Genomic DNA, 26,883 nt, shown 5'->3' on the forward strand with positions numbered 1-26,883 from the left:
TCACTATCATATATATGGCCTTTACTATGTTGAGGCAGGTTCCTTCAATGCCCATTTTTTGAAGAGTTTTAATCATAAATAGGTGCTGAATTCTGTCAAAGGTTTTTTTGTGCATCTATTGAGATGATCATATGGTTTTTACCTTTCAATTTGTTCATATGGTGTATCACACTGATTGATTTTCGTACACTGAAGAATCCTTGCATCCCTGAAATAAAGCCAACTTGATCATGGTGTATGAGCTTTTTGATGTGTTGCTGAATTTTGTTTGCTAAAATTTTGTTGAGGATTTTTACATCTATGTTCAACTGTGATATTGGCCTGTAGTTTTCTTTTTTGTGTTGTGTTTGTCTGGTTTTGGAATCAGGGTGATGGTGGCCTTGTAGAGTGAGTTTGGAAGTGTTCCTTTACAACTGTTTGAGAGTTTTAGAAGGACAGGCATTAGCTCTTCTCTAAATGTTTGATAGAATTCTCCTGTGAAGCCATCTGCTCCTGGGCTTTTGTTTTTTGGGAGATGTTTGATGACAGCTTCAATTTCAGTGCTTGTAATTGGGTTGTTCATAATTTCTATTTCTTCCTTGACTGAACTTTCTTAAGAATCTGTCCATTTCTTCCAGACTATCCATTTTATTTGCCCTATAATTGTTCATAATAATCTTTTATAATCCTTTGTATTTCTGCATTGTCTGTTGTAACCTCTCCTTTTTCATTTCTAATTTTGTTGATTTGATTCTTCTTTTTCCTAATGAGTTTGGCTAAGGGTTTGTCAACTTTGTTTATCTTCTCAAAGAACCAGCTTTTAGTTTTATTCATTGTTACTGCTGCTTTTTTCATTTATTTCTGCTTGAATCTTTATGATTTCATTCCTTCTACTAATTTTGGGGTTTTCTTCTTTTTCCAGTTGCTTTAGGTGTAATGTTAGGTTGTCGATTTGATGTTTTTCTTGTTTCTTGAGGTAGGATTGTATTGCTATAAACTTCGCTCTTAGAACTGCTTTTCCTGCATCCCATAGGTTTTGAGTTGTTGTGTTTTTGTTGTCATTTGTTTCTAGAAATCTTCTGATTTCCCTTTGATTTCTTCAGTAAACTTGTTTTAGAAACGTGTTGTTTAATCTCCATGTGTTTGTGTTTCTTACAGTTTTTTTTCTTACAATTGATATCTAGTCTCATAGTGTTGTGGTCAAAGAAGACGCTTGATATAATTTCAATTTTCTTAAATTTGCTGAAGTTCGATTCGTGACCCAAGATGTGGTCTATCCTGGAGAATGTTCCATGTGCACTTGAGAAGGTGTATTCTTCTGCATTTGGATGGAATGTCCTGAAGAGATCAATGAGGTCCATCTCATCTAATGTATCATTTAAGACTTGTGTTTATTAATTTTATGTTTTGGTTTGAGTGGGGTGTTAAGTCTCCTACTATTACTGTGTTACTGTCAATTTCTCCTTTTATGTCTGTGTTTTTTATTTTTTTTACGTATTGAGGTGTTCCTATGTTGGATGCATAAATATTTACAATTGTTATGTCTTCCTCTTGGATTGATCCCTTGATCATTATGTAGTATTCTTCCTTATCTCTTGTAATCTTCTTTAAGGTCTATTTTGTCTGATAAGAGGATTGCTGCTCCACCTTTCTTCTGCTTCCCATTTGCATGGAATATATTTTTCCAGCCTCTCACCTTCAGTGTATGTGTCTTGAGGTCTGAAGTGGGTTCCCTCTAGACAGCATTTATATGGGTCTTGTTTTTGTATACATTCAGCCAGTCTATGTCTTTTGGTGGGAGCACTTAATCCATTTACATTTAAAGTAATTATTGATATACTTGTTACTACTGCCATTTTCTAATTGTTTGGGGTTGATTTTGTAGATCTTTTTTCTTCTGTTGTATTTCTTAACTATGTAAGTCTGTTTAACATTTGTTGTAAAGTTGGTGGTACTGAATTCTCTTTTGCTTCTGTGAAAAGCTTTTTATTTCTGCATCAACTGTGAATGAAGTCTTTGCTGAGTATAGTAATCTTGGTTGTAGATTTTTCCCTTTCGGTACTTTAAATATATCCTGCCATTCCCTTCTGGCCTGAAGAGTTTCTGCTGAAAGGTCAGCTGTTAAGGGTATGGGGTTGCCCTTGTATGTTACTTGTTGCTTCTCCCTTGCTGCTTTTAATATTCTTTCTTTGTGTTTAGTCTTTCTTTGTTAGTTTGATTAGTATATGTCTTGGCATGTTTCTCCTTGGGTTTATCCTGTATGGGACTCTTTGTGCCTCTTGGACTTGATTGACTATTTCCTTTTCCATGTTGGGGAAATTTTCAACTATAATCTTCAAAAAATTTCTCATACCCTTGACCCCTATAATTCGAATATTGGTGCATTTGATAGGTCCCAGAGGTCTCTGAGACTGTCTCAGCTCTTTTCATTCTTTTTTATTTTGCTCTTCAGAAGTTATTTCCACCATTTTATTTTCCAGCTCACTGATTCATTCTTCTGCTTCAGATATTCTGCCATTGATTCCATCTAGGGTACTTTTAATTTCAGTATTTGCGTTGTTTGTCTCTGCATGTTTATTCTTTAATTCTTCTAGGTCTTTGTTAATTGATTCTTGTAATTTCTCCATTTTGTTTGCAAGGTTTTCTATCATCTTTACTATCATTATTCTGAATTCTTTTTCAGGTAGTTTGCCTGTTTTATCTTCATTTATTTGGACTTCATTTGTGTAGTATTTCTCTGCCTTTTCATTATTTTTTTTAACTTGTTGTGTTTGAGGTCTTCTTTTCCCAGGCTTCAAGGTTGAATTCTTTCTTCCTTTTGGTTTCTGCCCTCCTAAGGTTGGTCCAGTGGTTTGTGTAGGCTAGGGTGAGATTTGTGCTGAATTTTTGTTTGTTTTTCCTCTGATGGGGAAGACTGAGTGAGGTGGTAATCCTGTCTGCTGATGATTGGGTTTGTATTTTTGTTTTGTTTGTTGTTTAGATGAGGGGTCTTGCACAGGGTGCTACTGGTGGTTGGGTGATGCTGGGTCTTGTATTCAAGTGGTTTCCTTCCTGTGAGTTCTTACTATTTGATACTCTCTAGGGTTAGTTCTCTGGTAGTCTAGGGTCTTGGGAGTCAGTGCCCATTCCAAAGGCTCAGGGCTTGATCTCTTTCAGGAAAACTTGACTGATCCACAAATAATGGACACTTGAAAATGCATGCTCCTGTTATGGCTCCCAGATGATGTCAGGCTCTGTACAATAGAATTCTCCAAATAAAAGTCTCGCTTGGCGAATAGGAAGTAGACAATCAAAAAATAGAGATCAGCTGAATTCTGCCTCACCTGAGCTTCAGGATAAACAGCAAATACAGTACAATAGTCCTATGGTCTCTTTGATAAGCTTTCCTATCTTCAGCAAGTATCTGGAAATTTTAGGATACAGTGAAGGCAGTGCTGAGATGAATTTTTACAGCTATAAACACCTGTGGCACAGGAGGGCTCCCCAGCTCCTACTCCCTGAATCCTCTTCCTCCTCCTCCCCTCCTCTTTCTCTCCCCCTCAGTATCTGCCGGGCACACATGGTGCTAGTTGGGCCTGACCTGACCAGAAAGAGAACAGGGTGGGAGGTGATGGTGGCAGCGGTGACCAGCGGCCACCGAGATTGCTTCCATAATTTCTCTTTTTGATAGCCTGTTGTTAGTGTACAGAAATGCAACAGATTTCTGGATATTAATTTTGTATTCTGCAACTTTACCAAATTCATTGACGAGCTCTAATAGCTTTTTGGCAGCACCTTTAGAAGTTTCTATGTATAGTATTATGTCATCTGCAAACAGTGATAGTTTTGCTTCTTCCTTTCCAGTTTATATTCCCTTCCAGTTTATATTCTTTGTATTTCTTTTTCTTTGTTTGACTGCTATGACTAGGACTTCTAATACTATGTTGAATAAAAGTGATGAGAGAGTGAGCATCCCTGTCTTGTTCCTAACATTAGAGGAAATGCTTTTAGCTTCTTACCACTGAATAATGATGTTAGCTGTTGCTTTATCATATATGACCCTCTGTACACACTCTGCTAAGAGTTTTATTGTAAATGGATGTAGAATTTTGTCAAAAGCATTCTGCATCAAATGAAATAAACATTTCTCTATAATGTTTTGCAACAGTTTGAGAAGGGTAAGTGTTGACTTTTCTCTAAACATTTTGTAGTATTTACCTTTGAAGTCATCTGGTCCTGGACTTTTGCTTTTTATGATTTAAAAAAAAAATACTGATTCAATTTCATTATGGTAGATACAAAATATTATCTAAAGTATTTGTTTTGAAATTATAAGACATACAAAGAAACAGGAAAATTCCACCTATACTGGGCAAACAGCCAACAATAGAAACTGTTTGTGAGAGGATCCAGATATGGGACTTAGCAGACCTTACAGCACCTATTATAAATATGTTCAAAAACTACCAAGCTTAAGGAAGTAAATATTAGTATGAAGGCAGATCATCACATAGAGAGTAAGAATAAAGAGACAAAAATTCTAGATTTGAAAATTATAATAACTGCAACAGGAATTCACTGGAAGGATTCAATAGTAGATTGATGCTTACAGGAAGAAGAATTAGTGAAAGCTCAACCAACAAAAGGCAATCTAAGGAACAGAGAGAGAAAAAGTAAAGAATAAAGCCTCAAATAAGTGAAGGATACCATTAAGTACATTAACATTCATAATGGAAGTACCAGAAGGAAAGGAAAAAGACCAAGGAGCAAAAAAAGTATTCAATGAAATGATGGCAAAAATTTGGCAAATGTAAAGAAAAACATTAATCTGCAAATTCAACAAAATGAACTCCAAGTGGGATAAACACAGAGATGCATCATAGCAAAAATATTTAAGAAACAAAGAGAAAACTTTAAAAGCGACACTTGACTTCTCATCTTAAAACAACAGAGTCCAGGAGGTGGGATAACATGTTCAATGTGCAGGGGGATAATGTGTTCTAGTTCTAACTTTTTAGTGGAACCTGCATACTGTTTTCCATAGTGGTTGAAAAATTTACATCTTAACCAGTGGTGTACAAGGGTTCCCTTTTCTCCACATCCTGGAAAGCCAACACATTATTATCTCTTATTGTCTTGATGCCAGCCATTCCAACTGGTGTGACCTGATATCTCACTGTGCTTTTGATTTGCATTTCCCTGATGATTAGTGATGCTATCTTTTCAGGTACCTGTGGGCATTAAAAATACTATTTCTATAACTCATTAAGATGCATTAATTTTCCATTACTATACTCTCAGCTCTTAAGAGTACAGCAGGTACTCAAAAATTATGAGTCAAAAAATGAGTGTATGAAAGAATAGCTAATAACAGCATGAATACAGAGCAATGGGGGTTTTAAGGTGAGCAACTGAAACTGCTTTGAGAATCACAGAGTAACCAAGGAAAACAACAATAAAATGAGGTGGGCAAAAATTGGATTACTGGCAAATATAAGAATGATAAATATTCAAAAAGTGAATCAAAAGGAGAACATTTTTACTAAGAGTGGTATTTGGAGACTTCTAAGTTACTTCTAAGTATTAGGACCTCTAAAGTGATATACTTAAAAAAAAAATGAAAGTTGTCAACCTCTGGACTAATCAGAGGAAGACAGTAAATTCCCTGATGTTCACTTGTTCAATACACATTAACTCACCTGAGAAGCTTTGGCTTGGGAATTCTTCCTCCAATATCCATGGCTCCTCTCCTTGCTCCAGCCTGAAGATCACCTCTGGTTTGGTAATACAATACCCTGTTAAAGTGAAATAATTTATGATGTGGACCAGGTAGCCTAGTTTTCAGGGCCTCTGAAAGAGGAGGAAGCTTTTAGAGCTGCTCAATGAAGGTGCCATTGAACATTTCACCAGAGAAGCAAACACAAATATCTTCCTGGTGCTCCAAAGTGACCTATAAACATTGAGTCCTGAATACCAATCTTAAATATCATTAAACTTCAAATGATGTCCATATTCTTAATTAAAAGAATTTTTTGGTTACAACTTTGTGGCCAAGATGAGCCACAAAGTTAAATCAAAGAGGATCTGATTTAATACTCATATGCATGTATTATTACTTTATGCTTTAGTCTGTTTGGGCTGTTGTAACAGAATTTCATAGACCAGGTGGCTTTAAAAACAGAAATTTACTTCTCACAGTCTGGAGGCTGGGAACTCGGAGATCAAGGTGCCAGCATGGTCAGAATCTGGTGTGGTCTCTCTTCCTGGTTTGCACATAATTACCCTTTTGCTGTGTCCTCACAAGGTGGAGAACACCAAAAGATCCCTTTTCTTCTCCTATTTTTGTAAATGCATTAATCCCACCATGAGGATCTAATAATTCAATCTAACCATACTTGAGGATTGGGGTTTAAAAGAATTTTTAAATGCCATTTAGAATTGCATAATAAACCAACCTTACCCACTGAGACAAGGTTTCTGTAGTTCTCCAGCATCACATCTCTATACAAGGACCTTTGAGTTGAGTCCAGGTGCTGCCACTCCTCCTGGGTGAAGCCCACAGTCACATCCTTAAAGGATACTGATCCCTGGAATTTCTGTTCAATCGGAAATATTCAGAATTAAGATGACATGGAGAAGATGTATGGAACCAAATCCCTACCATAATTATTGTTTACAGATTACCAAACTAGTTTGCAGAATGTTCCTTTTGCTTTATACTCTGAGACAACAAGAGAAATCATAGCAGAAATATTCTGTAAACCAATTTGCATTAATTATTAATTCTCAAGTCTCCACAATGGATCTGGAACTATTCTAGTTCTTGGAAATATTAAGATTAGCAAATAGCATCCTATAGTCAAGAAGCATATAATCTGGTAAGAAAACATGCAGTTCAGTTCAGATCAGTCGCTCAGTTGTGTCCGACTCTTTGCGACCCATGGACCACAGCCTGCCAGGCCTCCCTGTCCATCACCAACTGCCAGAATCTACCCAAACCCATGTCCATCGAGTCGGTGATGCCATCCAACCATCTCATCCTCTGTCGTCCCCTCCTCCTGCTCCACTCAATCTTTCCCAGCATCAGGGTCTTTTCAAATGAGTCAGCTCTTCACATCAGGTGGCCAAATATTGGAGTCTCATCTTCAACATCAGTTCTACCAATGAACACCCAGGACTGATCTCCTTTAGGGTGGACTGGTTGGATCTCCTTGCAGTCCAAGGGACTCTCAAGAGTCTTCTCCAACACCACAGTTCAAAAGCATCAATTCTTCGGCGCTCAGCCTTCCTCACAGTCCAACTCTCACATCCATACATGACCACTGGAAAAACCATAGCCTTGACTAGACAGAGTTTTATTGGCAAAGTAATGTCTCTGCTTTTGAATATGCTATCTAGGTTGGTCATAACTTTCCTTCCAAGGAGGAAGCGTCTTTTAATTTCATGGCTGCAATCACCATCTGTAGTGATTTTGAAGCCCAGAAAAATAAAGTCAGCCACTGTTTCCACTGTTTTTCCATCTATTTGCCATGAAGTGATGGGACCGGATGCCATGATCTTAGTTTTCTGAATGTTGAGCTTTAAGCCAACTTTTTCACTCTCCTCTTTCATCAAGAGGCTCTTTAGTTCTTCTTCACTTTCTGCCATAAGGGTGGTGTCATCTGCATATCTGAGGTTATTGATATTTCTCCTGGCAATCTTGATTCCAGCTTGTGCTTCTTCCAGTCCAGCGTTTCTCATGATGTACTCTGCATAGAAGTTAAATAAGCAGGGTGACAATATACAGCCTTGACATACTCCTTTTCCTATTTGGAACCAGTCTGTTGTTCCATGTCCGGTTCTAACTGTTGCTTCCTGACCTGCATACAGGTTTCTCAAGAGGCAGGTCAGGTGGTCTGGTATTCCCATTTGTTTCAGAATTTTCCACAGTTTACTGTTATCCACAGAGTCAAAGGCTTTGGCATAGTCAATAAAGCAGAAATAGATGTTTTACTGGAACTCTGTTGCTTTTTGATGATCCAGCGGATGTTGGCAATGTGATCTTTGGTTCCTCTGCCTTTTCTAAAACCAGCTTGAGGACATCTGTAAGTTCACATTTCACATATTGCTGAAGCCTGGCTTGGAGAATTTTGAGCATTACTTTGCTAGCGTGTGAGATGAGTGCAACTGTGCAGTAGTTTGAGCATTCTTTGGCATTGCCTTTCTTTGGGATTGGAATGAAAACTGACCTTTTTTAGTCAAGCTATTGCTGAGTTTTCCAAATTTGCTGACATATTGACTGCAGCACTTTAACAGCATCATCTTTCAGGATCTGAAATAGCTCAACTGGAATTCCATCACCTCCACTAGCTTTGTTCATAGTGATGCTTCCTGAGGCCCACTTGACTTCACATTCCAGGATGTTTGGCTCTAGGTGAGTGTAAGTGATCACACCATCATGATTATCTGCGTCGTGAAGATCTTTTTTGTATAGTTCTGTGTATTCTTGCCACCTCTTCTTAATATGTTCTGCTTTGTTAGGTCCATACCATTTCTGTCCTTTACTGAGCCCATCTTTGCATGAAATGTTCCCTTGGTATCTCTAATTTTCTTGAAGCGATCTCTAGTCTTTCCCATTCTGTTCTTTTCCTCTATTTCTTTGCATTGATCACTGAGGAAGGCTTTCTTATCTCTTCTTGCTATTCTTTGGAACTCTGCATTCAAATGAGTATATCTTTCATTTTCTCCTTTGCTTTTCACTTCCCTTCTTTTCACAGCTATTTGTAAGGCCTCCTCAGACAGCCATTTTGCTTTTTTGCATTTCTTTTTCTTGGGGATGGTCTTGATTCCTATCTCCTGTACAGTGTCACAAACCTCCACCCATAGTTCATCAGGCACTCTATCTATCAGATCTTGTCCCTTCAATCTATTTCTCACTTCCACTGTATAATCATAAGGGATTTGATTTAGGTCATACCTGAATCGTCTAGTGGTTTTCCCCACTTTTTTCAATTTAAGTCTGAATTTGGCAATAAGGAGATCATGATCTGAGCCACAGTCAGCTCCCAGTCTTCCTTTTGCTGACTGTATAGAGCTTCTTCATCTTTGGCTGCAAAGAATATAATCAATCTGATTTTGGTGTTGACCATCTGGTGATGTCCATGTGTAAAGTCTTCTCTTGTGTTGTTGGAAGAGGGTGTTTCCTATGACCAGTGCGTTCTCTTGGCAGAACTCTTATCAGCGTTTGCCCTGCTTCATTCTGTACTCCACAGCCAAAAACATGGAGTAACATGTTACAAGCACTGTGGTTAAAGTACACACTCAATAGATTAATGTAAATAAGAAGCAAAACTACTTCTGTTTTGAGCTTCACTGCGGAAGAACAGCTATTGAACAAAGAGTGACACTGTGTTCTTCATGAATATAAGGCCACTGCACAAGCAAAGGCTAGTGCCCTCTAACATCCTCAGGAAATGAGTAACGAGGTAAACAGGAGTTGAGATAAGAAAAACAGCCACAGAGGTGCTCAAGGAATGCACTACAGAGTAACTTTAGACCAGTATACTCCACAGTATGTGATCACTTTCCATCTTAAAGAATACTTTTGAACACTACAGAAGTTTGTCTATAAACCACAGAAATAAACTAACAAGAAATTTATTACAAACTTTATTCTTATTTAGACTTAAGAAGGTAGATAAAATCTAGTATGCTATTTCACTACAATACATATCTTAGGTCCTAATTCTTCCATTCAGAAACAATAATTAGGATGTGCAGCAGATGATACAGGAGAAGATATTCAACTAAACTGTTTTCAATGTCATCCAGAGTGGGGGAAAAAAAGAAGGGCATGTTAACCTACTCCACCATTCTTGCCTGGAGAATCCTGTTGTCAGAGAAGCCTAGAAGGCTACAGTTCATGGGATTGCAAAGAGTTAGACACGACTGAGCAACTAACACAACACCAGAGTGCATGCCTCTACTTCAGGCATCACTGTTGCAGAGACAGAGCTGCTGAAGGAGCGATTCAACAGTATACCGAAAATACATGACTAAGTTTTTATTTCAGACCAATTCTCTGTTTTCAAAAAGGAAATGGAAAGCAAAAGGACAAAAGAACCCACTTATATAAACTTGAAACTTGGATGCAAATAGTGAAGTGCAAGCCTCTCAGTTGTGTCCAACTCTTTGCAACCCCATGGACTGTACAGTCCATGGAATTCTCCAGGCCAGAATACTGGAGTGAGTAGCCTTTCCCTTCTCCAGGGGATCTTCCCAACTCAGGGACCGAACGCAGGTCTCCTGTGTCTCCTGAATTGCAGGCAGATTCTTTACCATCTGAGCCACCAGGGAAGCTCAAAAGGTTTAGAAATTAGATACAAGTTCAATATAACAAATATCAGAATATTAAAATTTTTAAAGGTATAACAAACAGCAGGTGTGAAAAATATAAAAGTCTTTACAAAAAATATAATGAAGGAAAATAAGAAGACCCAAATAAATAGAAGGATGTAAGAAATTCCTGGATAGACAGGCTCAGTATTGTAAAAATATCAATTCTCTCCATGCTGGTATAAAAATTCATACCAATTGCAAAAAAATATTCCAGACAAGCTAATTCTAAAATATGTGAAAATGCAAAGGGTAAAAATATACAAAACAATCTTAAAGAAAAATTAAGCCATAAGAAGTACCATATATCAAGTATAATATATTATCAATGTATCATAATTAAAATATTGTGATATAGGCACAAGAATTTTCAAATGCATCAACAGAGTGGAAGAATCCAAAATGTATGTATGTCACTTGATTTTTGACAAGGATAACAGAAGGACAACCATTTCAATAAATAGTGTGTTTAATTATAGTGAGCATTTACTGCTATTTTAACTGTAAACAGAAATCCATTTTAGACAGTATACAGATCTAAATTTTAAAAGTAAAACAGTAAAAATTTTAGCAAATACCATAAGAAATACCTTCATGACACTAAGAATAAGCAAAGACTTCTTAAATAGGATGCAAATTACACTAATAATTCTATAATATTAAGATCCTATCCTTACCAAAAGATAGAAAGAAAATAAAAGTACAACACAAAGTGGAAAGAGACATTTGGAACACATATATCTGACAAAGAAGTCCTATCTCTAATACAGAAAGACTTTTTTTTTAATTAACGAGGACAAAAATGCAGGCCATCTTGGTAACAAACCTGACAGCAAATCTCTCAACAGAAACTATGAAAGTGAGAAGACACTGGGCAAAAATTTGAATGGGCAACTTGCAAATGAGAAAATGAAAATGGAATGTCATTTTAAAAGAGCTAGGAAAAATGTCACCAGAAAATTCTAAATCCAGAAATAATATTCTTCTAAAATGAATATATTTTCCACATAAAGTTTGAAAAAGTTATCAATAATACACACAAGTCAAGAAATACTACAGTTAAGGAAAATGATATAAAGAAAACTGAAAATGGAATTTAAGGCAACAAATATAATGTCTTTTGGAATCCATGAAAAACACTGAAAGTAAAATATATCAAAACACTAGGAACAGGATAATTAAGGTTAAACTGATTAAAGATTCTAGTACTGTCTGTGAAGAGGTAAAGCACTAACTTAAGGTAAATGAAAGCTAGAATTCTGTAAAGGAAAAGCTCAATTCCTCTGTTTTACTCTACTCAGGTCACCAAATTAATGGGAACTTTTCCCATCCCAAACAATTAACTAAACTCTGACATTTACAGCATCAGATTCCAGGCTCAGTTCCATGTGACACCATTCCTACTTCAGACACTAACTGTAAACCCAGTGTATCTAACCACTGGATAAAAATCAAGGCTCCCACACCCTCTTTGTTCAGCTCAATAATCTGACAGAGTGGCTCACAAAACACAGAAAAATAATTTACTTACTAGAGTAATGGGTTAATATAAAAGGATACAACTCAGAAACATCCAGATGCAAGAGATACACAAAGCAAGGATGGGTAAAATGGTACAAAACGTCCATGCTCTCTCAGAGCTCACTACCTTCCCAATAATACCTCCATGTTCAACAACCTGGAAGTTTTCAGAATCCCGTAAGTTCACAGATTTTTATGGAGATTACATTACATATGCAAGACTGATCAAATCACTGGTCAACAGTGGCTAATTCAGCCTCCAGCCACTCACTCCTCCTCAGAGGTTGGGAGGTGGGGCTGAGAATTACAACCCTCTAATCATACGGTTGGTTCTCCTGGTACTCAGTACCTCATTCTTAAGAGACATTTCAAAAGTCACTTCATTAACATAAACTCAGGTATGGTTGAAACAAAAAACACCATCTTAATTGTTCTGGAGCTATTTCAGGAACTAGGAAAAAATACTCAATATTATAACAACAGATTTCCCTATAGCTTTTATCACTTAAGATATTATTAGTTTTAGGGAGGTAAGTTAAGAAACCCTGCAGGAAAATCAACATACACATTTATTATAATAACAATATCACAAATGCAAACTGTAGTATCTAGAGTAAAAACTAAAAAAATATGAAACTATGTAACTTAAAAGCTACTAGATACAAAAAGAAAATGCCTGTCAAAAGGAGAAAGGGTGCTTGGGGCTGATGCATGGGGATGATCCAGAGAGATGATATGGGGTGGGAGGTGGGAGGGGCGTTCATGTTTGGGAACTCATGTACACCCGTGGCGGATTCATGTCAATGTATGGCAAAACCAATACAGTACTGTAAAGTAAAATAAAGTAAAAATAAAATTAAAAAAAATTAAATTAAGTTAAAAAAAGAAAAAACAAAAGGAGAATGGGGAAGATGGCAGAGGAGTAAGATGGGGACATCACCAGCCTCCCCACAAATACATCAAAAACTCATCAAGATATGGAACAACTCCTACAAAGCATCCTCTAGGCGACAGCAGAAGACCCCAGCCTCCAGGCAGACAGGCTAAGCTCCCTGAAATGAGACAGGAGAGAGGATGGAGACACAAAAAGGGAAAAGATGGGGACCCCCATGGTGGCCCAGTGGCTAAGATGCTGCGCTCCCAATGCAGGGGGCCTGGTCAATCCCTGGTCCAGGAACTAGATCCCACATGCTTCAATTAAAATATCCCTCGAGCAGCCAAATAAATAATAATAATAAATCTTTTTCTAAGGGAAAAGATGGAGAACTTCTGGGCAAGAGCTTATGCCCCAAGGGAGGGAGGGAGCCCTGAAACAGCAGGAGTCCCCATGCACAGGGAAACTTCCCTCATAGGCGAACCCAAGGGGGAACTTTCTCGGAAAACTAGGCAAAGCAGGGACTTAAAGGCAGTAAACAGAGAAAACTGCTCTTCTCAGCCTGTTAACAGCTCACTGACTGTGGCCCCAAACAGACGGCAAGCTTGGGGAACCGAGGGTGGTGCGGCATACAAGCCCAGCCAGCACACAGCCCTCGCAGCACAGAGGGCTGGCCCAGGTAGCTGAGTATGATGCCACCGACAAACCCAGCCAGTGCATACAACCCCTGAAGCACAGAGGGCGGGCCCAGGTGGCCTAGTGTGACATGGCAGACAAACACAGCCAGCACAGAGTGGGACCAGGGCACCAATAGACAGGAGGAATACAAACAGGCAGTGCACACAACCCTCCTGGCAAGCCAAAAGAACACATAACACTCATGACAAAGAAGGCAAGGGGTTGAGATGAAACAAGTGCACATAAACCCTGCAACAGAGTGCATGCATGGGAGCTAAGACAAGTGCACACAAGGAAGCAAAGGGCAGGCCTGGGGAGCCAAAACAAGTGCACACAAGCCCCGTGACACAGAGGGTGAGCTCAGGGGCCAGAGGGAAGCCCGCACAAGTCACTGTGATGGAGAAGGCACAAGGAAACGTCCACACAAGCACCTACCTAGCAAGCTTCAACGAGCAACACAGCGCAGGACAGGGGAACAGAAGCACCATTTCAGGATCCCAGGGACAAGTAGGGGGCTGGTGACACTGCATATATGCTGAGAAGGTCACTTTGAAGCAGCTGCAGAAATACATGCACCTAACTAACACCATGAAAGCTAGAATGACTGCCCAAAGGCATACTGAACCCACAGACACTCCAAAACCTACTACTGGACACTGCACTGCCCTTCAGAGAGGCAAGATCCAGCTCCATCAACTGTTAACAATAGCACAAGCTCTCCTAACCAGGAAACATCACAGGACACTAATCCAACCCTATCCTCCATCCACAAGGGCAGACTCCACAACCAAGAATGACGACCTTGAGAACCTTTTTTTTAATATTTTTTCTTTTTTCTTTTCCTCTTATAAATCACACTGTTTATTCTTCCAACGTATCTCCACCATCACACTAGCCTTTAGCAGTGCTGTGGAGTTTTCCTTTCTTTTTCTTGTTATAAAAATAAAAAAAATTCATTTTAAGATTCTGTCTTTTAATAAACCACAGTGTTTATTCCCCCTCGTATTTCCACCTTCACGTTAGCCTTTCGCGGTGCTGTGGAGTTTTTCTCTGTTTTCCTTGTTAAAGAAAAAATTCCATTTAAAGATGTTTCTCTTATAAATCACACGGTTTATTCCCCCTACATATTTCTACCTCCAAAAGATAAATGTTGGTTGGGTGGTTTGGAGTTTTCCTCTTTGTGTTTGTCAAAAAGAAAAAAAAAAGCAAGAAAGAAAAAAATTCATTTTAAGATTTTTTTTTCCATTTTCTCCTCTTTTACTTTGTTTTTCTTTTTTCTTGATGAGTTTTTTTTATATATATTCCACTGCTTTTCCTACAGTTCATTACCAGCTGTAACTATTCCTGAATATATATAATCTTTTCCACATACGTCTATTCATCTTTCTGTTTTTCTTTTCCTTTTCAATAGTCTCCACCCCTTTCTTCTCTTTTCCCTCCCTTCTCTTTTTTTTTCCTCTCTATTTTTCTTATTCTTCCCCTTTTTTCCTTCACTCTCTCGTCTTTCACCAAGTAAGTTACATTGTTGAGCTCTCTATGCTATATTCCCCAGGTAGCCCTCTGCTCATGCTCAGATTTCCAGATTGAGCATTAGCTAATTCTGCTTTCAACTGCTTGATATCACCTCTGGGTTCTCTTGCTCACCAAGTCAATCTCCTGTACTCGTCTTTAGAATACTTTGGTTATAACTGTATGTGTGGAAGTGTGTGTGTATATGTCCCAGTATTTCTGTAATTATCTGCTTGATCCCCTCCTACTAGAACACAAGCACAAGTCATCCCTAACAAGAAGTCAACACCAACCACCCAACCCACATTTCCCTCTGAGGGCAAAAATCAAAAGAAAGAAGTAATACAATCCCAAAGCCTGGGAAAAGGAGACCTCAAGTGGAGCCAGTTAGAAGAAAAAAAAAAGATGGAAAGATAGAGAAATACAGCACAAATGAAACAGCAAGGTAGAAACTCACAAGACCAAATACACAAAGAGTAACTAGTAATCTCCCCAAAAGAGAACTCAGAATAATGATAGTAAAGATACTCCAAGGACTTGAAAACACAAACTCATGTTTGTTGGTGTATGACATAAAACCACAAAATTCTGTAAAGCAATTATCCTTCAATTGAAAAAGAAAAAAAAAAAAAAAAGACCAAAAAATACGAAAGCAGAGACATTCGTTTGCCGACAAAGGTCTGTCTAGTCAAAGCTATGGTTTTTCCAGTAGTCATGTATGGATGTGACAGCTGGACCATAAAGAAGGCTAAGAACCAAAGAATTGATGCTTTTGAACCAAGGTGTTGGAGAAGACTCTTGAGAGTCCCTTGGACTGCAAGGAAATCCAACCAGTCCATCCGAAAGTCCTGACTAATTCATTGGAAGGACTGATCCTGAAGCTGAAACTCCAATACTCTGGCCACCTGATGCAAAGAACTGACTCACTGGAAAAGACTCTGATGCTGGGAAAGACTGAAGGCAGGAGGAGAAAGGGATGACAGACGATGCTGTGACTAAGACTTTCAATAATAAGTTGAATAAAAATGGCAAGAAGAAGAAAAAAAAAAAGAGAATGGATAAGTAGTGGAATACTATGCAGTAATACAATAAATAAAACTACTGGTACATGCAACATGGATGAATCAAACATATATTGAATGAAAAAAGCCTCATGTAAAAATGTACACATAAATTCTATATATTGAAGTTTCAATAACAGGCAAAATTAATAAAAAATGATAGACAAGCACCACAAAGGGGAAGGAAAGTTGTTCTTAAAGACTGGAAAAGTCATGAAGGAACCTTAAGGGGTGGCGGAAATATTAAATATGTTGACCTAGTTGGTAGTTACTAGGATTTACATATGTGTCTTAAAAAAAGGCTGTATACACTTATATTGAATGCATCTTACACATTTTATTGTATCATGATATAGCACAAAACAAAATTTAAAAATCAGAATTCAAAAAAGGGGAAAGTGGAATATATGAAATAGTGAATGAATTTATAAAATCAGCAATAAATATCTGCCAGTAAGTTGACAGCCAGTAGCTACAGGGGTTTGCAACAAGATAATTTATAGCTTCTGAAAGGAAAGGTTTGAAAATGTGATATTTTCTTAAGTTGCTAATAGAGAATATGTTGATAAAAATCTTTGTATCTGTTGATGTAGCTATGTATCATGAGTACCAAGATTGAGACTGCTTAAATATCTGAAGAGGGAGAGTACACTGATTGAGAAGTAAAGTAAGTTGGTAAGGTGGAGAAGTAAGGTAAGGTGGAGAAACACAGTATCACTTAGGGATCCTATGTTAAAATAGAATATTGCATTGTAAGCTGACTCAGTGTCAGAAAAACAAAGCAAAATAAAATAAATCAATAAAATATGTGTGAACAATCAACAAGAAAGCACAGCAAGTAAATACATTGTGGGACAGAGGGCCTAAAACCAAACAACAATAAATGAAAACAGATTAAATCACCCAACATAAAAACAGTAATCTTAAACTTAAAAGGTCCACTTTTTAATTTTTGACTAGAAAAAACAATCCTAAGCAAAACGAAACAGGATTTTGTTTATATCTCTATCACAGTGAAAGTGTTAGTCACTCAGTTGTGTCTGACTCTTTGTGACTTCATGGACTGTAGCTCGCCCCTCTGTCCATGGAATTCTACAGGCAAGAATACTGGAGTTGGTTGCCATGCCCTTCTCCAGGAGGTCTTTCCAACTCAGGGATCGAACCCAGGTCTCCTGCATTGCAGGCAGATTCATTACCATTTGAGCTACTGGGAAGCCTCCCTTGATAGGGATACAAGTGTCTATTGTAAGACTTGTAAAAATATAAAAACTAAACGTCCTACATAATTCTAACAATTTCTATTTATAAAAACTATATATATCTCATTCTAGGACACATAATAAATATTCATAAATGGTTGCTGAATGGATGAATTAAGAACCAATTCAGTTATATTAAGTGAATACTAATTACAGTGAAAGGGAGACTCATGTGTGATAAAAACAGTTGCAGAAAAGTGGAAAAGAGAGCCTAAACATAAACTCACACCACACTTAACACAGTTAATTGATTTTTGAGGGGGTGCCAATAACACACAATGTGAAAAGGATAATCTCTTTAGTAACTGGCGTTGAAGAAACTGGGTATCTACCTGCAAAAGAATAAAACTGGACCCTGATCTTACATCACTCAGAACAATTAACTTGAAATAGATCAAAGACTTAAACATAAGACCCTAAAAGAAAACACAGGGAAGGAGCTCCTTGACATTATTCCTGGCAATGATTCTTGGATAAGATACCAAAAGCACAGGCAAAAAAAGCTAAAATAAACAAACAGGGCTACATCAAATGTAAGAGCTTCTGGGGACTTCCCTGGTGGTCCAGTGGTTAAGACTCTAAGCTACCACTGTAGGAGACACAGGTTCAGTCCCCTGGTCTGGGAACTAGGATCCCACAATGCCACATGGTGTGGCCAAAACAAACATTAGAGCTTCTGCACAGCCAAGGAAACAATCAACAAATTTGAAAAGACAACCTACAGGAAAATATTCCCAAGACATGTTTCTGATAATATACAAAATACATAAAGAACTCATACAACTCAAAAGCAAGAAAGCAAATAATCCAATTTAAAAATGGTCAAGGGTGTCAATAAACATTTTTCCAAAGACATACAAATGGCCAAAGGTGCTCAAAATCACTAATCAAATGTAAACAAAATCACAATGAGCTATTATCTCACACCTGTTAAAATGGCTATTATCAAAAAGACAGGAGATAACAAATGTTGTCAAGGATTCAGAGAAAAGGGAGGCCTTGTGCACTGTTGGTGGGAATGTAAACTGGTGTAGCAATTATGGAAATACTACAGAGGCTCCTGAAAAAATTTAAAATAGAACTATTTTATGATCCAGCAATTCCACTCTTGGATATAAACCCCAAAGAAACAAAACCACTATCCTAAAGAGATATCTGCACCCTCATGTTCATTGTAGCATTACCTGCAATAGCCAAGGGATAGTAACATTCAAGGATGAATGAATGTTCAAGAAAAATGAATAATGAAAATGTAATGGATATATACAATCGAATACTATTTGGCTATAAAAAGAAGGAAATCCTGACATTGGGGAAAATGTTAATGGACCTTGAGAGCATTATGCTAAGTGAAATAAGTCACACAATGAAAGGTATACTATTGGTATCACTTACATGTCGAATCTAAAAACACCACCACCACCAACAACAACAACAGCCAATTTCACAGAAAGAGAATGAAATGGGGGTTGCCAAGGGCTAAGAGAAAGGGGAAACAGAATGATGTAAATCAAAAGGTATAAATGTTTAGTCATTATAAGAATAATTTTGCTCAGCCATAAAAAGGAATGAAATCGGGTCATTTGTAGGAATGTGGATGGACCTAGAGTCTGTCATACAGAGTGAAGTAAGTCAGAAAGAGAAAAACAGACATCACATATTAACGCATATGTACGCAATCTAGAAAAATGGTACAGATGAACCTATTCCCAGTGCAAAAATAGAGAAGCAGATGTAGGAGACAGACAGATGGACATGGGAGGAAGGGGAGGGTGGGATGAACTGGGAGATAAGGGTTGACATATACATACACTACCACGTGTATAACAGATAGCTAGTGGGAATCCGCTATAAAGCACAGGAAGCTCAGCTCAGTGCTCTGTGATGACCTGGATGGGTGGGGTGGGGGTGGGGGTGGGAAGGAGGTGTAAGAGGGAGGGGATATTATGTATATATAAAACTGGTTCACTTCATGGTAAATGAACTGTAATACGTCAATAAAAAAGATAGAATAATTTAGGAGGATCTTAATATATAGTATGTTGGCTACTAACTGTACAGTATTATATACCTGAAACTTGCTGAGAGCAGTAGACCTTAAGCATTCTCCAGTATCAAAAAAACAAACCCAATCAAAAAATGGGCAGAAGATCTAAACAGACATTTCTCTAAAGAAGACAGATGGCGAAGAGGCACATGAAAAGATGCTCAACGTCACTGACTAATAGAGAAATGCAAATCAAAACTACAATGAAGTATCACCTCACACCAGTCAGTCAGAATGGCCATCATCAAAAAACCTATGAACAATAAATGCTAGAAAAGGGGGTGGAGAAAAGGGAACCCTCTTGCACTGTTGGTGGGAATGTAAATAAAACCCACATGCCTCTCAATGGATACTTTGTGAACATGACAAAATCTACCCAGTCTAAGCCAGCAGCTTTCATAATGAAGACATGTGGCAGGTACTCCCACTCGGATCTGTTTTGCTAGTGCTTGGTCAGGAAATATTATCCTTTTATTGTTCTATTTTTTACAGATGATAACATAAAATTAGGTCCTTTAATCATTATTTTGCCGACTAAGGTCCGTCTAGTCAAGGCTATGGTTTTTCCAGCAGTCATGTATGGATGTGAGAGTTGGACTGTGAAGAAGGCTGAGCACCGAAGAATTGATGCTTTTGAACTGTGGTGTTGGAGAAGACTCTTGAGAGTCCCTTGGACTGCAAGGAGATCCAACCAGTCCATTCTGATGGAGATCACCCCTGGGATTTCTTTGGAGGGAATGATGCTAAAGCTGAAACTCCAGTATGTTGGCTACGTCATGAGAAGAGTGGACTCATTGGAAAAGACTTTGATGCTGGGAGGGATTGAGGGCAGGAGGAGAAGGGGACGACCGAGGATGAGATGGCTGGATGGCATCACTGACTCGATGGATGCGAGTCTGAGTGAACTCCAGGAGTTGGTGATGGACAGGGAGGCCTGGCGTGCTGCGATTCATGGGGTCGCAAAGAGTCGGACATGACTGAGCGACTGAACTGAACTGAATTGAATCACAATATGTATATATATATATATTTTTAAATTCAAGATGGCTTAAGGTACTATTAAAAAAAATGCTTGGCATTTTTAGACAAAATAAAAAATTTCATTAGACCCCTGATGTAAGGAAAACAAGAATAAAAAACAGAAAGCACAAAAGGATTGTATCACAATATAAAAGTTTCAGAAAATACACTATTAAATGAAAAGACAAAAAGCATACAGAGAAAAGATAATTAGTAACAGTTATAATAAAAGATTACCATTTAAAATACATTGGGAATGCATAAAAAGTCAGTGCAAAACCTGAAAAGCCATACACTTCTGAAAGCTGCACAACCACAATCAGTCAGAAAATTAAAGTTAAGTTTTTCACCTATTATGGAGGAAGTAATTTTTAATATCTGGAGAGATGGGAGGGAAAATAGTCTTGATTTTCGTATCCTATAACTCAAACCAATTAATCACAGAACTCTAGAGCAGTGATTCTTAAACTCAGAAAGTATCTGCATCACATGAATACCCTGTTAAAACAGACTGCTGAGCCTACCCCTCCATTTCTCTGCCAGCAGGTTTGAGATAGGCCATGAGCATATGCAATTTCACACAAGTTTCCGGGTGATGCTGCTGCTTCCAGCCAAAGAACCTCACTTTGAGAAGCACTGCTCTAGAGTCTGAGACACACCTGTAATTTGTGTAGAGTGACAAGAATATTCACAGTAGCACTGTTTATATCACTAAAAATAGAAATTACCTAAATGTCTACCAATAATACTGAGAATGGAAAAATATGGCATTAAAAGGAATAAAACTACGTATCAATAGATTTTAAATTATTAGTGAACCAGGAGAAAACTGTATCACAGACACATTAAAATAGTTTATGTATTTTTAAAGAGCACCCCAAACAATATATAGCATTGTTCAACTATCTACATATTTTTCCAATGTGGGGGTAAAATGAGGAGTCTAGTAGAAGCTGGAACTAACCTCAGAACTAAACTCTGGGGCACAATGAGGAGTACCCCAAGAAAAAGCCATCAGAAGAGTGGTTTCAGAAGTGAACAAAGGAGACTTTCCAGGAGAGAGCAGTCAGTAATGCAGCAGTTGTTCAAGGAAGACAACTACAGTTAAGTCACTGGTGACTTTTGCCTGAATAGATTCTAAAGTGGAGAAGAACCAAGACAGAATGCTATGGGATGAAACCTGACTGAAAACTCAGAAACATTTGCCAGAGAATTTAACTTTGAACCATCTGCTTCAGGAGTTCTACACACAGCTCAGCAAAGATAAAACAGCTTTGTAACAGGTATGCAGGCCATTTATTCCTCTAAAAATACTCTAAAAATAAGTAAGACTATCATAAAATTCATTATTTGAACCATCTCTTCAACCTTTTTACTCTCAGTAAGGAATGGTTTGAGGCACTCACTTCAGGGCTGTCCCTGGAAATTACTTACTATGTGTCTCTAGGTTAAAAGCAAAAAGGGTATCTTCCAGTAAAACTTTGTTGCCTCTTGAAAGGAATCTTTTTGTATCCAAAATACAGTGTCTCCCTTTCTGCCATGGTTATCAGAAACATCATAAACCTATTTGCAGGTTAACTTAGAAACTCTTACATAAATGATCAGTATATATAAGCCAACTTGGTTCTGCTCTTGATTTGCTATCTTCGCATTTTCTATGAAGTTCAATTTTTATCTATTACTGATTTCCCATCTTAATGTATGGACTCTTACAAATCTCACAAAGTCCACTGTTAAACAAAGGAATGAACGAACAAACTCACCTGGGATTTATTCATTTTTGGCTGTTCTTGGAAAAATGTAGACAACTCTGAAGATACACTGGGTTAGAAGAAGAGGACTGGAGTCATGAAAGATCTGGCCTGCGTGGCAGCTCCTGAATTCTCCTTTCCTATTAAAGCTAAACACACCACCAGATGAGGAAAAAAATGTCAATGTCCCTTTGACCTTCAAAGACAGGGATATATATTGTTGACGACCACCTACCTAATACAACTCTAATATTACCATGTAGCTCTTGGGTGTACATTTTTTCAGAGTTAAGTATTTACCGCCTACGGATATTTTATAACAGTTTAAGTCTCCCTTGGTGTTCATAAAATTTTTTACATTATAAAATTGATTAAAACAAATAAAAATACACACAATGAAGGAATATTAATTACACCAAAACTGTTGTTAAAAAAAAATACTTAGGACTAAAGAAAGAAAAAGAAACTCAGGACTAGGCTGTTTAACTTCCCTACTAATGTTACTAAACCTTTGCTTAGTAACTCCATAGAAAGCTATAAAAAGCAGTGCTTTAAGCAAAGACCCATGTTTTATCATTGTTGCCATTTCACAGAAGACTCTTCTATAAAACACTTGCTTTTAGTTGTATGGAAAAGTATAAATAATACTGCCTTATGAGTCAGATCTTTTAGTCTTCGCCACTAACTGATCTGAACAAGGCACTAATCTTCAGAAACAAAGAGAAAGAAATTCTATCCGAAGAGACAAAAAAAAAACAGATAATACTTGAATATCTTTCCTGAATGCTAAGGCAAGCAGAAGAGAAACAACATACACAAACATGAAGTAATGGGCATGACTGGAGGGCAGTTTGGAATCCAAAAAGGATAAATGGAGAATCAAAGGAACGGAGTCTGTGTACAAAGCTAAGCTAACTGATCAGCACGGACTGGCGGCTCTTCTTCCAAGACCACACGCCCCGCACCACTCGCCCCTCCCAGCAGGCATTCTCTCAGCAGCCCCGCCCCCGCCTCGTCAGGTCGCTGTCTGCATCTTGCCTGTATATTAAGTCCCTCCTCCTGAGCCCTTAGAAACAGGACCTCTAGCAGAGCAGCGCCAGCTCAGGGCTGGGACTAGTCTGTCAGGGACTTCGGCCCACTCTTCCCAATGGAGGGAGACGCCCCCTTCTCGCCGTCCCAGGGGTCTACGGAGCTCCTCCCCACCACGGATACTGACCTTTTCCCTCCTACTCCCTAAACTGCACGGAACCTCTACGGTCCTCAACCAGCCATCCCGAGCTCACTCGCCTCTCCGTCTCCGAGGGGCACTGAGCCCAGAAGAGTGCATAGACTTATCAGCCCCGGAACCGCTTCCCACGCACCGCTGGAGAAAAGCAGAAGCAAAGGCGGAAATGCAGAGTGAAAAGGTGGAACTAGGCATGCGCAGATGGCCCGCACGCAGGGCCAGACAGTCTACGCTGACCACTAGAACTTTTGTTTCCCTTTAGTCTCCCCGACCAGCGGGTTGGGATTGGCTGAGAGTCCAGCCCACCTGGCAGTGGAAGATTTGGACCTGAGGTAATTTAAGCAGCTAGAGCCGGTCAGGGACTTTCTCCAAAGTTATGGATTACAGACGAGTTCTCTGTGCAGCCAGAATGCAGATTTACATAAAGTCAAGTAAAGGAAAACTGTTGGTCAATTTCACTTTTTTTTTTTTTTTAAATACTGGGAAATGGGGACTTAGTTGGTGGTTCAGTGGTTAAGATTACACACTTCCAACAGGGAGCCTGGTTCAATCCCTGGTCAGGGAGCTGGATCCCACATGCCACTACTGAGTTCCCATGCCACAACTAAAGATCCAGCTGCCAAAAGAAGATCGAAGATGCGGCGACCCAGCATAGTCAAATGAAATAAATAAATAAATACTAGGAAATAGATCCCATTAATACAATAAAAGAGTTATATCATCGGAGGGGGGCGGCACACAAGAAAGCAAGTTCATTAAAATCATGAAAGCAATAAATGAAAATAGTAGATAAATTAAGTAGACACAATCCAAAAGAAAATAGTCTTCCTCTATATATAAACATCTTGGAGAAGGGCCTGGCAACCCACTCCAGTGTTCTCGCCTGGAGAATCCCATGAATAGAAGAACTTGGCGGGCTACAATCCACAGGGTCACAGAGTCAGAGGCGACTGAAGAGACATAGCATGCATATATATATTCTTTCATTTGTGACATTGAAATTACTTCAGAAAAAGGGAGATAAATCCTTTCATAGATTCAATATTTTTGACAAAATTCCAATAAGAATCTCAATTAATTTTTGCATGTACTCCTCTTTGATTTTTAAAGTATTGTGTACATTACAAAAGCATTCTCAACTTCATCTGGAATAAAATTAAATCTAAATTAAACAGCCAGATGTTCTTAAAGTGCTGCATTCAATATGTCAGCAAATTTGGAAAACTCAGCAGTGACCACTGGACAGGAAAACGTCAGTCTTCATTCCAATTCCAAAGAAGGGCAGTTCCAAAGAATGTTGAAATTACTGTATAACTGTGCTCATCTCACATGCTAGTAAGGTTATGCTTAAAATCCTTCAAGCAAGACTTCGGCAGTATGTGAACCAAGAACTTCCAGATGTATAACTTGGGTTTAGAAAAGGCAAAAGAACCAGAGATCAAATTGCCAACATTTGTTGAATCAAAGAGAAAGCAAGGGAATTCCAGAAAAACATCTACTTCTGTTTCACTGACTATGCTAAAGTCTTTGACTATGTGGATCACAACAAACTGTGGAAAATTCTTCAAATGATGGGAATACCAGACCACCTTACCTGTCTCCTAAGAAACCTGTATGCCAGTCAAGAAGCAACAGTTAGAACTTGACATGGAACGACAGACTGGTTCAAAATTGGGAAAGGAGTACGTCAAGGCTATATATTGTCACCCTGCTTGTTTAACTTCTATGCAGAGTACATCATGTGAAATGCCAAGCAGGATGAATCACAAGCTGGAATCAAGATTGCCAGGAGAAATATCAACAACCTCAGATATGTAGATGATACCACTCTAATGCCAGAAAGTGAAGCGGAACTAAAGAGCCTCATGATAAAGGTGAAAGAATAGAGTGAAAAAGCTGGCTTAAAACTCAATAGTTTAAAAAACTAAGATTATGGTGGTTGGTCCCAACACTTCATGGCAAATAGGAGGGGAAAAGTGAAAGAAGTGCCAGATTTTATTTTCTTGGGCTCCAAAATCACTGCAGATGGTGACTGCAGCCATGAAATTAAGATATTTGCTCCTTGGAAGGAGAGTGATGACAAACCTAGACACCATATTAAAACTCAGAGACATCACTTTGCCGACCATGGTCCATATAGTCAAAGCTATGGTTTTTCCAGTAATCATACACAGATGTGAGAGGTGGACCATAAAGCAGGCTGAGCACCAAAGAACTGATGCTTTCGAACTCTGGTGCTGGAGAAGATTCTTGAGTCCCTTTGACAGCAAGAAGATCAAACCAGTTAATCAATCAGATCAACCCTAAATATTCACTGGAAGGATTGATGCTGAAGCTCCAATACATTGGCCACATGACGCAAAGAGCCAATTCACTGGAAAAAACCCCTGATATTGGGAAGACTGAAGCAAAAGGAGAAGGGAGTGGCAGAGGATGAAGTGGTTACACAGCATCACTGACTCAACGGACATGAATCTGAGCAAATTCTGGAATACAGTGAAGAACAGAGGAATCTGTCATGCTCTAGTCCATGGGTCACAAAGAGTCGAACATGACCGAGCAACTGAACAACAAAGAGCCAGAAATCATTTCAAAAAGGAGAAAACTGTCCAAGAGAAATCTCAATATGCATAATATTGCTCAGTTATTTAAAATAGTTTGGCATCTGCTTCATGGTAATACAATAACCATGATTGAGTATTTTTAAAATGTAGTATAATAAATGTAGCATTTCAAAACAATGAGGGAAGGAAAGGAATATGCTAAACAGCAAGTCATTACCAACAAAGATCACATGTGATACAGGTTCATATGGATTCAAGGTCGGAAATGCTTATAAAGTAAACCACTAAGTTAGTAAAGGAAAATAAATAGAGATGAGAAGTTGTGACATCAAGAAACCCACACATTTAATATGAAACACTTTATAATAAAAATATAGCAAACAACTCAGCTCTAGTTTTTAAAATAGGTTAAAAGCAAATAACCAGGAAATTATATTTTTACTATTTGAAAGAAAAGAGGAATTAATAAGATCTTTAAAGCAATAAAAGGAAAAAACTTAAAATGGGCTATAGAACTGAGCAGTAGTGTAATAAAAAGAAAAAACGCAAATAAACACGTTTGAAAAAGTTGATTAGGAGAATTGAAAGAAATGCAAATGTTTAAGTAAAAACATGCAAGATATCATTCACTGAGATTTAAATTTTTACTCTCTCTCTCTATATATACACATACACACAAAAGTTCACTTCATTTTGTCCACTTTTATGAGTTCTGACAAGTGCATAGATTTGTGTAACCACCACTGCACTCAAAATACAGAACGGCTGCCCCTCAAATTACTTCCTACTACCCTTTTGAAATAAAAACCTCTCACCACTCTATACTTCTGGCAGCCACTACGTATTCTTCATGCTTATATGTTTGTTTTTTCTAAAAAGTATTTTTACAAACACATATAACAAATATTACACTTAATGGTGAAATATGGAAAGTGTTCAACTGAAAGGTCAGACAAAGATAAGGATGCATGCTATCTGCAACTTTATTTGGCATTTTATCCGAAGTTCTTAGAGTAAAATAGCAAAATAATCGTGTACACAG

At 38.2% G+C, this 26,883-nt stretch overlaps 1 protein-coding gene across 1 annotated transcript in view; it reads right to left on the reverse strand.

Moving 5' to 3' along the window:
- LOC128047991 (zinc finger protein 33B-like) overlaps window positions 1-23,342 on the reverse strand; it is a 37,585-nt gene extending 14,243 nt beyond the window's left edge. Inside the window, 4 exon segments of the mRNA XM_052640443.1 lie at window positions 5,658-5,753; window positions 6,419-6,554; window positions 22,065-22,201; window positions 23,269-23,342. Of these exon segments, the coding sequence (XP_052496403.1) occupies window positions 5,658-5,753; window positions 6,419-6,554; window positions 22,065-22,079 (247 nt within the window). The 5' untranslated portion in view covers window positions 22,080-22,201; window positions 23,269-23,342.
- Between the last annotated feature and the right edge of the window lie 3,541 nt (window positions 23,343-26,883).

The sequence above is a fragment of the Budorcas taxicolor genome, chromosome 5, assembly GCF_023091745.1.
Source record: "Budorcas taxicolor isolate Tak-1 chromosome 5, Takin1.1, whole genome shotgun sequence".
Classification (NCBI taxonomy): domain Eukaryota; kingdom Metazoa; phylum Chordata; class Mammalia; order Artiodactyla; family Bovidae; genus Budorcas; species Budorcas taxicolor.